The sequence below is a fragment of the Brachyistius frenatus genome, unplaced genomic scaffold (assembly GCF_029030835.1).
Source record: "Brachyistius frenatus isolate BFR_SWC_R1_liver_20210118 unplaced genomic scaffold, ASM2903083v1 Contig_4, whole genome shotgun sequence".
Lineage (NCBI taxonomy): Eukaryota > Metazoa > Chordata > Actinopteri > Embiotocidae > Brachyistius > Brachyistius frenatus.
In genome coordinates, this window is record NW_027210603.1 from 7,809,580 (window position 1) to 7,823,220 (window position 13,641).

General features: G+C 47.5%; 1 protein-coding gene across 2 annotated transcripts in view; it reads left to right on the forward strand.

The window, feature by feature from the left end:
* The window catches only part of arhgap46a (Rho GTPase activating protein 46a), a 31,666-nt gene that overhangs the window by 15,647 nt on the left and 2,378 nt on the right, over positions 1-13,641 (forward strand). Inside the window, exons 3-7 of one of the 2 annotated variants that reach the window (XM_069713612.1) lie at positions 5,494-6,925; positions 9,307-9,964; positions 10,208-10,300; positions 12,495-12,568; positions 12,872-13,071. In XM_069713612.1, the coding sequence (XP_069569713.1) occupies positions 5,494-6,925; positions 9,307-9,964; positions 10,208-10,300; positions 12,495-12,568; positions 12,872-13,071 (2,457 nt within the window). The remainder of the gene's footprint in view (positions 1-5,493; positions 6,926-9,306; positions 9,965-10,207; positions 10,301-12,494; positions 12,569-12,871; positions 13,072-13,641) is intronic. The other variant, XM_069713619.1, reaches the window with a different exon arrangement.

Below are 13,641 nucleotides of genomic sequence, written 5' to 3' on the forward strand. Positions count from 1 at the left end.
AAGGACAAATATCAAAACCTGCCCTCAAAAGTGACAAGTTTGATGATATGACAAACTAAAAAAAACATTTTATTTTTTGTCATTCGTTTCAGTTTCTATTTTGGGGATTTTTTTTTTTTTAAAGGGAACTTTTGAAAGAATCCATCCTGCTGAAAGCAAAAGTATAAAAAAGCCCAAACAAAAAAAAAAACATATACTTGTGGAACTGGCTGTTTGTCATGTGGGAGATCTCCCCGATGGGTTTATTTAGGAAATGAGGGGGCGTCTTATGGGGTAGATAAAGTTTTAATGAGTCGCACATTGTGAGTATGTTTACAGCAAGAGCAGAAGCTTCTCATGTTTTTCATCTCCCGCCACTCTGAGGACGTAGCCACAACATTTTTACGCACACTGGAAATACTTGTTTTATCTCTCCACTCCTCATGTGGTAAGCTCATTTTCCCGATCTTTACAGATGGTGTTTTAAGTCTGCCTGTAATAAGAAAAGTCTTGTTTTTTTTTCTCGTCTATGAAAAAGTTGAACTTGTGATCCTGTACTTTGGCCTGGGTAGCATCGACAATGTGCTTTTGTTTTTACCTCTCAGCTCTTTCTCTACACGCCCCACGATTCACTCTGTATTTCTCCTAATTGCAAAGTTCGTGGCAGTCTGAAGAACAGGATTATAGAGCTACAGTTTTATGTGTCTCACTGAAGCCGTGTGTCCAAAACCTCTATTGTTTTATTTGAGATATTCTCGAAACCCTCATTTTACAGTTGCCTCCTCTCTCTGGTGCTGTGGTGTGAAAGAATATTTTTAGTGTTTTCATGAAGAACCAATAGACCCACATGTGAACCGGCCTCAGGCAGGCTGCTCTGACTGCCTCAGCTGATTGCAGTGTTCAGGGATGGTGTTTTTCAGCTGAAAGAGTTTTCAGGTGAACCCATTTCAAATTGAACGTTATTGTTTTTTTTATGATGCTATTTTTCGGATCATATTTCTGAGACTAGAGACGGACTGTAACAGGTTTTCTTATTAGATGTTTTTGTGAGAGGAGGCTGCAGTTATAATAAAGTCATATAGAGTGTGCTGTAATTGGACAGAGTTGCAGCTACACTTTCAGATTCCAGAGGCGGGTCTCTCAGGCATCCAGTTGGGTTTGGCTTCATCCTCTACCTTCTGAAGGATCCTAGTGGCTGCCCTGTGACCCAGCACAGCACCCCTCACTGGGTCGGACTGTGGGGCTACTGACAGACACAGCTGGTAGACATCTTGGCTCAGAGAAGGGTGGTGCGTCATTTCAGCTGTTGCAGGACAACAGTCTTATAGGAACTATAAGAAGTATAGTCTTTGCCTCAAGCCTCAAATGGCTCTGCTTCATTTTTTTAATTTTTTTTTACAGGTTGTTCAAAAGTGAGAGGAGAATCAGCTTTGAACACTGGCGATGTGGATGTAGCATTGTCCTTAGCGAATCCTCTTTGTCCTCTCAGTTTCCTTCCTTTAACGCAGATCGCAGTGATCCCATTGGTCTGGGTTCTAAGGTGTTTGTGTAGCAGAAGCTCGGCCTGTGCGACCTCATTTCCTCTTCCTGTCCAGCCAATGTTAATAATAACCCCTGTTTGTCAGACCCCACTATTCCCAGGAGGTATATTTCAGAACGTCCAATTCCATATTCCTATCCGGCACAGTGACTCAGCTGATGGTTTTTCCAACAACCGTTACTCCAGGCAGGAAGGAAAGGAGGCAGAACATCTGCTGACAGCTGTCGCCCATTAGTAGCATTTAGTTGGTCACCGAGACGAACTGACCACAGGAATACTCCGAAAAGTGACAGTGGGATCTTGAACTGCGTATGTAGGCGTGAGGCACCAGAGCTGCCGAGACTAATTGAAAATTGCTGACCGTTAAGTTGATTTGTTGCCCGAGAAGCCAATCAGATTACGTCGTTCAATTCCAAAGGGCCTCTAACTTTATTTTGTGTTACATTTCTCTGTCTTCCTAAAGGTCTCATGGCTCTGAATGAAGGGATTTTGTAAACGCATAAGTTTGCATGCCACAAGTGTGTTCATGTGTCCTGTATGTGTCTAATCACGTGTGCCGAAAGGAAAAGTAGAAATGATCTGCTTGCAAACAGTGGGAGATTTAAGGGATGTGTTTCCACCTGTACTTTTTGCACATGTCCGGATTTAAATAGCCAAAAAAAAATAGGAAACGGGGTCAGAAAACTCTGGAGAGAGTTCGTACACTCCCAGTGGTAATTATCATGTCTGTTTAACCTGTGTGATAAATTGCTGTCCATAATCCCCTCCTTCAGCTAACACCTGTCAGCCAGGCTACGAGCAGGCCAACACGCCCTTTCTAAACAACTCTCCTTGCAGTTAGAATGAAGTCCAGGCCTGCTCACTGTTATGTAAGAGCATGTCTGCTTGCCTGACTGACTGGAGGTTGAAGATGGCTCTTTCTTTTCCCCTTCCTTGATCTCCATTGCTGCCGTTGAGGGAGGCCTCTCCCTGACGATGGCACAGCCATGCATTGTGCGAGGCTCCCCACACTGCTACAAAGGCCCCTGAATGAGCCCTGAGGAATTCCAGCTTTCCGCTCATTCCCTCGCTGCACTCTCCCACGACTAATCCCCACCCCTTCTCATTTACACATGCTCACACCATCCTCTCTTGTCTCTGTAGCTCTGTGCTCCTCAAACCCCCCCTCCTCTCCTCCCCCTTCACAACCACCAACACCAAATGTCTGCCCACATAGGCTTGTTGTAGCTGTTGTAGTTTCTCACCATTGTACTATCTTTGTCTTTCTCTTGGTTCAGGGTTTACGATCACATTTAATTTAGTTGATCTGTGTTTTACTGATATCCGAGTGTTGTCCTAGCTGTGTAATGGGATTAGAGGCTTTGAGTAGAGATTGAAGACGCTGCACAGCCTCGCTGTTGGAGTGTGATGTCGCCCTCCATACGATCGTGATGATCATCGCAACAAACAGACGTCCAGCATATAATGTGCCAGTGCCGCAGTGGGTGAACATGCTAGACCTTTGCTGAGCCTGACTGGAACAATGGCAGACAAAACTTTACAAAATCCCTCTCTTACAACACTGTGAGCAGGACCTATCAAGGTGCTCCTTCGAGACCTAGAATAATGAAGAATAACTTAGTAGGACACTTATTTTTCAACAAAAAGTTTTTAAACTCAAAGTTTCTAAAGGGCTGCTTGGTTCCAAAGATCCACAATTTCCCATTTATAAAGATAAACATTTTGTAAAGCTCTGTATGATCCCTCCTTCCGCCCTGGATGCGGCGTGTGAACATTACATTAGGCATTTCCTGTTTGTATTTCATATGGGGAAGCCCTCTCTCCAACCCTCCAGAGGACCTCACGAGACAGGAAGTTGTGATCACTAGTATGTGAGGATCAGACCTCATAAAGCAGGTCACCCACCCACCAGGAACATAGAGAACAGACTCATTTTTTATACAGTTGGCAAATGAACCCCAGATATTTTTTGATGTGTGATTAACAAGGTTTGACTTGTTTGAGGAAAACGGAAGGGAATTTGATTATTGTGGTTTTATGTGTGAAGTCCAATTATGTTAGAAAAGCCTTGATGTTTCATGTGTTAGCTGTTCTTGCATGGCAAAGTGGTGCTAAACAGTCAGCTGTGTGTCAGCTGCTGAGGTGGAGATGATTTTGTAGCACTGGTACCACCTCCTCCGGCTTCACAAGACCGGAGTGAGAAAACACACTGTTTCAAAGAGGACAAACAGTGGTTTCTCATGTTTACAGCTGTCACCTATCAACCCCCCCCCTGACCACCCTGTATAACCATACACCCTCACGCTTGCGTGCAACAACTAACAGTGGTGGTTTGGGGTGAATCCCATCCATCACGGCTCGTCTTCACAAGTGTATGTCTGCCAGTGCGTTACTCAGCCAGTAAACTGCCCTGATTGGTTGTCAGTGAGGCCAAAGGCCTTGAGGCATTCCCAGCATCGGTGGCTGAGGCAGGCTGTTCTGGTGCTGTGCCAGGTGGCTGAGACCCAGCTGTTTATAGGCCCGGGCCTGGATGGTGAATCTGCAGCGATCGTTTGAAGTAGAGAGCCTGTTTACATTCAAACGGCTGAGGTGGTGTGACTCATTCTGTTGGGGGGGGGGGGCGCAGGGTCAGAGAGAAAGAGACTGAGGAGCTGAGCTGTAGCTAGGAGGACGAGCGGAAGTTTGCCGTTGGCTCGAGGACCTCAGGGGAATGGTTTCAGCATTGTTCCAGAGAGATGTGGAGGGGAGAGGGGGGGTCACTCCGCCTCTTTCTCTCCTCCCTCTGCGTCCTCTTCCTGCCGTTACAGCCCAACTCTCAACTGAGACCCAGTGCTCTTAGTAAAGGGAAGCCTTTCAATGCAGGTTTTGACTCAACAATGATCTGTGTTTATGTTTGGATTTAACAGGACATAAGGCGATCAGCTTTTATGTAATTAATTACCCCACTGAATGTTAAGTAGAAGTTGGAGGCAGGGAAGGTAAGTCTCTCGTCTGTCGCCAGACTTATTTACCTGTTTGGACTTTGAGTGAGCAAGGAAGTCGATTGAGCTTGGATATTCAGAGGGACTTCACACGAGTCTCACTCAGGCTTGGCGCCATATGCGTCCATGCTTGTATGCGGAATGACACCTGCTTTGGACACAGTCGTTGGTTGAAGAAGGCAAGGTTGTTGTTTTTTTTATCAGTTGTGGAATGAAAAGTCCTGATTGCAAAGGAAGATTATGAGGCGACAGCAGAGTGGAGGGCACCAGACCACAGCAGCGTGACTAGATTGATGGCGTATTGTTTTTACACCGCTGGGATTAGTAGTGGGCCGTTGGGTTTTGAAGTCGGTCTGTTCACTCAACCGAAAGGGAAAGAATTAACCTTTTGGACCCAAGTGAAGATCTCAGCTGTGAACCGCTGACTTCTCTCAGATCATCCTCTTTTCAAGGGGTCTGCTGGTTTACAGCCCCAAATGTTCATTCAGTGACTCAACTGGCAAACTTTCAACCTTATATAGATGGCACATGCTAATACCAGAAAATATAGATGTAACATGACCCAATATGTTCTTCAGACATCTGAGTCACACATGTTGGGAGGAACTGTGGATGGGTTAGATGCGTTGTGTTCAGTCAGTCAGTATTTTTGGGCACTTGGTTTGCACAACACACTGGAGTTATTGTCTCATGGCTTTGACAAGGCTATTACGTCTGCCAGACTAAAAATGGAGTGAAGTATTCAGAGGTCAGTGAAATGTTTGGAGAAGAATTTGTGGATTGCAGCTGATTTTCCCAGCGCCGTCAGTCTTGGATATTTTAGAATAGATGAAATATAGCCACAGCCTTCATGCCTGTGTATGATTGTATACGATGATGGTGCTTTTATGGTCCTGTCTGTTGACTTTTGGCTGGTAATTTAGACTTGATATATACACTTTGGTACTTTTATTGGCATCAGATCTCATTCTGCTCTTGTTTTCTCTGTTTCAGGGATGCTTCTCAAAGATGGCAGCCAGTACCTGGTTCAAAGGCAGCCATGTTGGTGAAGGTGAATAGCATGAGCTGTACCCAGCCCAGCCCAGCACTGCAGCAGCACCTCCAACACAGTGCACAAAGCAAAGCAAATACCATCACCCTGCACCCCTCCAGCAGCAAGGCCCAAGGAGGACACTTAAGCTCCACCCAGGGATATAAGACTGCCCCCTCTGGCAAAATGGCAGGTGACACCCGCCAGGCCCATCACCTGAGAAAAGCCAGCAACGGCAGCTTTTGTTTGGTGACATCAGACAGTAGCCAACCCAGTCCACTCCTTCACAGGTCACAGACCAGCACACCACGCCCCGTCTCCCCTCAGTATGGTTGCACTGCCCCAATCTATGATGAGCCCGTTTCAGACTGTCCCATATATGATGAACCCCCTACAGACATGGAGGTAGAGGGGGCCCACCTGTACAACGGACAACCTCTGTCTCGCTTGACACCCACTCATAGTCTTCAGAAGCCCCGACTCCTCCAACAACCTGGTTCATCTCACTCAGGATCCAGACACAGGAGGAATCCTTCTGCCTCTGACTACAGCCCAGCTGGTCTGGAGTGCATCAAGCACATGGTCAATGTAGACCCCAAACAGGGGCTACTGTCTGGCTCTCCTGTGCCCACACGTGCTCCCTCCCCTACCTCCAGGCAGGACCCTGTTTTGACCCAGCCTCAGCCACATCCCCAGCCTCAAGCCCACTCTTTGCAGCATCCTCGAGGCCAGTTGAGGGACAGAGAGCCAGGAACCCCGGGCCCAAGTACACTGGACAAGAAACAGAACTGGCGGGTTCTGGAGGCCACTGTGCAGCGCGCCATGGAGGCACGACACAGCAGACAGAGCAGCCAGGCCTCGCAGGACTTCCCCTCCTCGACCCCGCAGGCCACAGCAAACTATCAAGACTCTGGTTACTCCACCGGCCCCTCTCCAAGTCTGAGAAGAAAGAGCAGGAGGAGGATGGGAGCTGGTGGAGGTGCAGGAGGCAGGCCGGGGTCAGTAGGCAGCAGCGGGGAGCTGTGCGCCCTCAATGAGAGGCTGATGGCCGAGATGAGGGAGGTGGTGAGTCGCTCCAACACCATGAGGGAGGTGAGAGCAGGGCTGGACCCAGAGATGGGGGAGAGGGTCGTTGTACCTCGGACGCGCTCCCCTGCAGACTCACTCAGGTGGTACGGGGCAGGGGGGTCAGCAGGCAGGTGCGCATCACGAGAGGACCTCACTGGGGCCCCTCGGTCATTGAAAGGGGCCGGCAACTATGGCAACCCTGCCCTAACACCTCTGGAAATACCAGGGAGGCAAAAAAGGACCTACGAAAAGGTGGACACCTTGGAGATGAGCGTAAATAGCCAGGCAAGCCTGTCCTCGCCGGAGACCCCAGGACCGCCCTCCCAGGTAACCCCACCCCTAATATGTTTGCGTGTGGGTGTATGAGGCAAACGGCAAAAAGTTAAATTACTGTTTATGACAAAATACAGATTGTAAGATGATACATCCTTACTAATCCAGTGTTATGATACTTTCCTGTCTGATAGATAGATCAACTGTGTCTGTTTTTGTGTGGTCTGTTTATCTGAGCAAGTTTGCTTGGATTCAGCTTTGTTTGGTCTGGTAGAGCTCAGATTACTGATATCTGTGCAGATTCACTATCAGATTAGAGAAGAATTCTGTCTCGCTGTCAAATGAGGCCAAGTCTTGCTTGAATAAAGCGTCTGCGTGTTGTAAGAATTTTTAGCTGCTGCTTTAGAATTGTAGAGCGTGTCTTGTCCTCAGAGAGCTGTGAGCAAAGTGACCAGATTGTTGGTCGGAGCAGAACGTTTCCTCTTGACTATTGGGGGCAAATTATATTTTTAAAAACTCGAGTCAAAAAAAAACTCGAGTTATGCTTTGATTTTTTTTTTTTTAGTATTAAAATAGAAAAAGGAACAGGCAACTGAACGTGGTAAAGGTTAATCTTCATGCCAAGAGTCATTGCGAAACGTGCACATGACCAAAGATGAAAGAACTGTTTGACTTTTCAAAACACTTATATAAGTAGCAGCATGTGGAGCCATTTCTACATATCTGCTTTCTTCTAATCTCCACAGAATCACGCCCCATATCTCCATATTCTAGTGTTGTTTCCAGAAGCTGTCCAGCTCCTTCTCTGTCACTATAAAAATGAATGTTCGTTGAAACGGGGACCTCTGGGATAAAAACAATAAGGCTAATGTGTCTCTTTGAAAACAACACAGAGCATTTTGTGATCAATGCTTCTTGCATTCCAGTCTTGAGTGGCTCAAGATGACATGGACATTTAAGACAGTGGACAGGCTGAGCACCGCTGACTGTAATGGCCACATTCCCAGCAATAGCTGTCATCCTCTTACCACCATCCATCTGCCCTGCACTGCAGGTGCTGTATACTCATATGCCAGCTCTGTGCTTGGGCATCTGGGGCCCATGCCAGGCCAGAGAGATTCAGGACATGGCTTCCCTTGGTCAGGAAGGAGGGCTACTGAGGCCCATATGGCTCCAGGTTTGGCAGGGAAATAAGGGGGGGGGGGGGGCTGGTACCAAGGCTTATTGGTACCACTGTACTGCATGTCAGACAACAGCCAAGGCGCACTGAGCGGGCCCCCTAAGTCTGTCCTGGAATGTTCCTCAGACCTGCTGTTATATCACTCACTCGCTCTCACACACACACACACACACACACACACACACACACACACACACACACACACACACACACACACACACACACACACACACACACACACACACAGATTATAGTTTGCTATGTATGAGTAGCTGTACATTTTCCAGGTTTGTCCTGTTCTCCATGATAGACCTTTGATCTAACTTTTTTTTTTTAAGATTCACAGAAACTAACCATTGTTACAACATGGTTCTCTAACTTTATGAGCTGGGAGCATTTCCCTCTGTTTATTGTTGTGTCCCAGTCACTGTGACTAAATTACCACCATGTGCTAGTGCATGTATAAACTATATATTTAGCAGTTTAACGAACTGAAAGTAGAAGTTGCACAGCATGTGTCTCATTGCACAGTTAAACATGTGCTTTGTTGCATTTCATCTTTTGGACTTGACTTCTGTGTCACTGATTTAAAAAAACAAAACAAAAACATCAGTTCTATACAAACTATATAATCTCTTTTCCAATCCAAACCTCAGATCCACTTCATATGACTCAGAAACCAAAATCTGAAATCCAGTTTGCCTGGCACTCGTCACTTCCATATTAACCTCAGGATCTTATTGAAAAGACATGTCAATGCGTTTTATGTTCCATTAGTAAATTAGAGCTTTGATTTTGGCTCGAGGTCTGTGTTGTTCCTGGCTGTTTGAAGAGCATATCTGGGTTACTGGCCTTCTCTGTTAAGGGAGCTTAGGTACTCCTTACGGCCATAAACTCCACCGCAGGGATCACGGGGAGGTCTTGTGCCGAGCGTAGCCTTGCTTTTTCAGTGGAGGTCAGCCTGATGTGGGGAGGGGCACGAGTAAGGACTGCTGTGCCACTATGCGTGCTGAGGCCAGGGTTCATGAGGATTGAGTGAGATTTTTTTCCCTGTTACAATTCTTTTTGGGCATTAGGAAATTAAGGTGCCGATCTAGCAACAGTTCCCCTGTTGGTCCCAGCACTGCAGAGCAGAGCACAGTAGGCAGAAGGCGGCCCGGCTCTTGGCGTGACACAGTGAAGACTGCAGCTGCACACACACAGTTTGTAACTCTGCTGCACTCCTGCCTCATGCCCCCCTCTTGTACCCCTGCAGGCGGGCACCCTCGAGCTGCAGGCTCAGTTGGAGAGCAGGAAGAAAGGCATGGTGGATGGACGGACCGCTTCGCTGGGTCCCCACCGCCCCCCTGCCAACCATGACAACAGAGAGGGAGGTGATGGGGCAGGAGGATCTGCCTACCAGCTCTCCTACGCCACCCTGCGGCAGCCCCCGCCTCCTGACACGGGCATGGAGGACTGGGCCAGCAAGCACCTCAACATGCACACGCAAGGCCTGTTCCGGCGCCGCGTCTCCATTGCCAACATGCTGTCGTGGAATCGCGGATCCATCAAGAAACCCATGCTCGTCACCAGCAACCGCGCCGTGAGGAAGGAGGCCTGCGAGATGTTCAAGCTGGTGCAGGCCTACATGGGAGACAGGCCCTCGCGTCTCGACCGCCGTCACTGCGCCCTGCTCATTGTCACCAAGTGCTGGGACATGCCGGGTCTGCGCGATGAGCTCTACGTGCAGCTGGTGAGGCAGACCACAGGCAATTCCACCCCCAGGAGCTTGGGGGCAGGCTGGGAGCTCATGGCTGTCAGCTTGGCCTTCTTTGCCCCGTCGCCCAAGTTCCGCTGCTACTTGGAGGGCTACATCCAGAGACACACGGAGCCCACCAGCGACAAGCAATGTGAGTCTCAGACTGAGCAACAGGGTGGGTCACCTTTCTTTCTTCTTTATGCGTTGTAGGCCACATAGATTTATTTTTTTTTTTAAATTTTCATAGAATTCACATTTTCTACTTTCTCGCCCTATTTTCCTGTGGCATTGTGCTTTCATTTTGTCAGAATAATCAAACACTATTGTTTATGCTGAGCCCAGTAATCTGACTGCTGGCCCTGTGCTTATCTAACTGACGGTCAGAAATATGACCTTTGCTTTCATCTGTGTTTCATAGTGACTCAGTTCATACTGGAACAGCAGGAGCTAAAGCTGAAGAAGAATTCAAAGTCCAGAAAGAAGCGAAAACAAAATACAGATGAAGAAGAAGGTAAATCATTTATGTTCCCTTCAGTTCCAAACATTGCTTTAAGACCAGTGGATCCTCTCATGTTTCCCACTTGTACAAGTTTATCTGTTGGACAGAGGCTAAAGTAGGGAGTCCCAAAGATGTTTTTCTGCTCTTTAAAACCTGTCTAGAGTCTCCAAGCAGTGCCAAGCCATTACAAATCAAACACATCGCTCCCTACAGAGTGACCACTGTGAGTGGGCTGGAAAATTCAGCGCTGCGCAGTTTGTCAGATGAGTACATGCTGATGTCCTTGCAGACTCAATGAATGGGTTTCACAGAAAGTTGAGCTGAAAAACAGTAGGATGAGAATCTCCGAAGCCTCTGTACATGCACAAAGGAGCACAGTGTGAGTCACATCAGCGGCCTCTCCTGCCACTCGTATGTCAGACAGACGTCGAAAGAGAATAGCTACTCATCGGCACATGCCCTCATTAGACCAGCCCGCACTGCCAGCTCTGGTGATGATGTCACCAGAGAGGAAGCCAATCGTCTTACAGTAGTAACCATGGCAGTGGCCTCACGCGTTGTACTTCAGTGACTCGGGTGTTTTATGCTGGAAAAGCTCCAGGTGACTAAGAGGTCAAAGTGAAAGCCCGCAGAACATTTCTGACTAACTCTAAAGGTCTTTGGAGAGACGAGTCCAGATGACCGCCAACAACCACAGGACCAGTAAATAAAAGCTGTTGTTTGGTTGATGGATGGAGGAGCAGGAACGTGTACACTGTTGACCGGAGCAACGAGCAGCTGTGAGCAGCAGGAGTGGGACGGGTGGGGGAACAAGAGGCCTCTAGTCGGGGCCAGGCGTGGCGTGGCCTGGGCTTCCAGACCTCTTCAGGCTCGGGACCTGGAGTGGGTTGACTTCAGACAGCACTTGGATGAGCATCTCATAAACAATAACCAAGACGAGACAGAAGGCGTCTCCTCGACATCCTTTAATGGTCATGTGTTTTTGTTGTTAAGTTTAGCTCCAGCCCATGTGTAGACAGGTGTCATGCCGCTCTCTGCCTGGTACACTCAAGCTCCTAATGAGCTTGCATTTCACCCGGGCTTTGGTTGCCTGGATGTTGTTGTTTTCATGCCATATTTAGACCACCAGTAGTGTTCAACCCTTTTTTTTTTTTTTTTTTCAGCTGCAGCACAGGGGGCTCTACACTCTTGCTTTTCTCCCAGTCAGTGTGCAACCTGAATGTTGAGAGCCATGCGGAAAAAAAGTCTGTCTTTGCTCCAAGATTAAGGCCAAAGTATTGGTATGATCTCTCTAATTAGACATAATTATAGTCAGATGCAGTCAGATTAGCAGCAGTTGCAAGCTTGCATAGGAGTCACCTGTTTTCTATAAATCTGAGGCCTTTGGCTGTAGGGAACATGCTGGAAAGGTGTTTACTTTCTAAAAAATGCCATCAGTACGTTTGTCCACCTGGCCCTGGTTCAGGTACCTCATACAGCAATGATTCTGGGAACAGGAATATACCGCATGAGAGCTTAGGGTTTAGTTTCAAGTTACCACGGCCATGAAAGATGGGGATGATTTATTTTTTAAGAGCAAAGACACTGCCTGAACAGTCGAGGTTCTCTTTTAACTTTTTGCTTGAGAACTACAGAATTTCTAGGGACACTTTTTTTTTTCGGGACAGATCAGGTTCTTCTGTGTCTTGTGTCTCTTGAAGTACATCCGGTTTCAGAAAAACTGTGTCGTTCCTCTTCCGAAATAGACCCGAGCCCCTATAGTAGCTGCTCAGAGCAGGTAGCAGACGGGAAGCCTCTGTGCTTCTTCCCTCTCTCCAGAGGCCTTCATGTCTGTGTATGCTGATGAGTCACCTGAACGTTGGATGTGTCGGCTGGATCCCGACTCTAAAGCTTTTGTTCACCAGCAGTAAATCTTCACACGCTGACAGTTTAGACGCACCTGCTCTTATCCCCATATGCCAGAATCACACCGTCAACATGTCTCTCCAATTACCGCTGCCTGCCTCTCCGACTCCGTTTGACGTGTGTGGGAAAAAATACACGGCTCGTCCCGTGTGTGGGAAAGAATTTAAATCATTTATTATTTTGTGTGTTCAATGATGCCTGATGCTTAAGGGTATTACATGGGGTATTTGAGGATATAATAAGGGGGCGTCGAGGTTCTTTGCTCTTCAGTCCTGAATATACTTGTTCTGTCATTCCGCAGGCCTTCCCATCAGCACATATGCCAAGTTCTGCCATCGGAAGCTGCAGAAGGTGGCAATCACCGGCGGCAAAAAGGTAAGATTGAGCAATAAAAAAAATTAAAAAAGAGGAGTCGAGCTTTAGATGTGTTATGAAAATAGTTCACTTCCACCTGATAAAAATAGGGCATATCAGTTTGAAAGTTGTGATTCTCATGAGTCATCCTAGATACCGTCACACAGAGAGAGACATAATTACATGTATGCTGACAAGGTAGAGACATAAACACAGACCCAGTCATAGTATTGCAGCTGCAGCAGACACAGCCATGATTAGTATCATAGTCCCTGACGTACAGAGGCAGTAAATCCTCCCCTCTGCTCCCCTCTCACCCTCCAGGGTCTACGGAAGCCCACCTTGGAGGAGATCGACCACAGCAGACAGGCCATCGTCACCCCCTCCCTCTTTGGCAGTTCTCTGGAGGAGGTGATGGAAAGGCAGAGCGAGCTGTTCCCAGACAGGAAGCTGCCCTGGGTGCAGGTTCAGCTCTCCCAGTATGTCCTGGCTCTGGGCGGGGCTCAGACAGAGGGCATCTTCAGGTAAGACGAACCCAACTCAGCCGATGGCGTGCCTCGGCTTGTGCGAGAGGTGCAGTTTAGGAAATTAGAAGGGGATCTTATGTGTGTGTGTGTGTGTGTGTGCCGCATTGTATGTGCAGTATAGTGCCTATAAACAAGTGTGTGTGGTCTCATGTATCCCTGTATTTCTGAGTTTGCTCTCCTTGTGTACAGTACACAGAACAGGCAGAACAAACACAGCCCTGCTTTGCTCCCAGAGACCAGCGCTGTTTAATTTGATACTTCATGATATGTGTTTACATTACCACTTAAGCTTACAAGCACATGGGAGATTCACAACTGTGTGTTTGTGTTGGTTTTCTCTCCTGCAAATGAAATTCTGTAGCATCTGGTATTGTTTAGAAAATGGTTCCTTTCCATCAAACATACGAAGAGCTCACTGTGAAACTCCGCCTCTTCATGGGGACTTTCCTGTTGTTTGGTTCTATTATGTTTATTCTGTTATTGTTTTGCTCTAAAGAAGTGCTGCAAACAAAGAACAGCACTTTCAGACACCAGGCCACATTTGAAGCCAATTGGGTGTGCATGGGA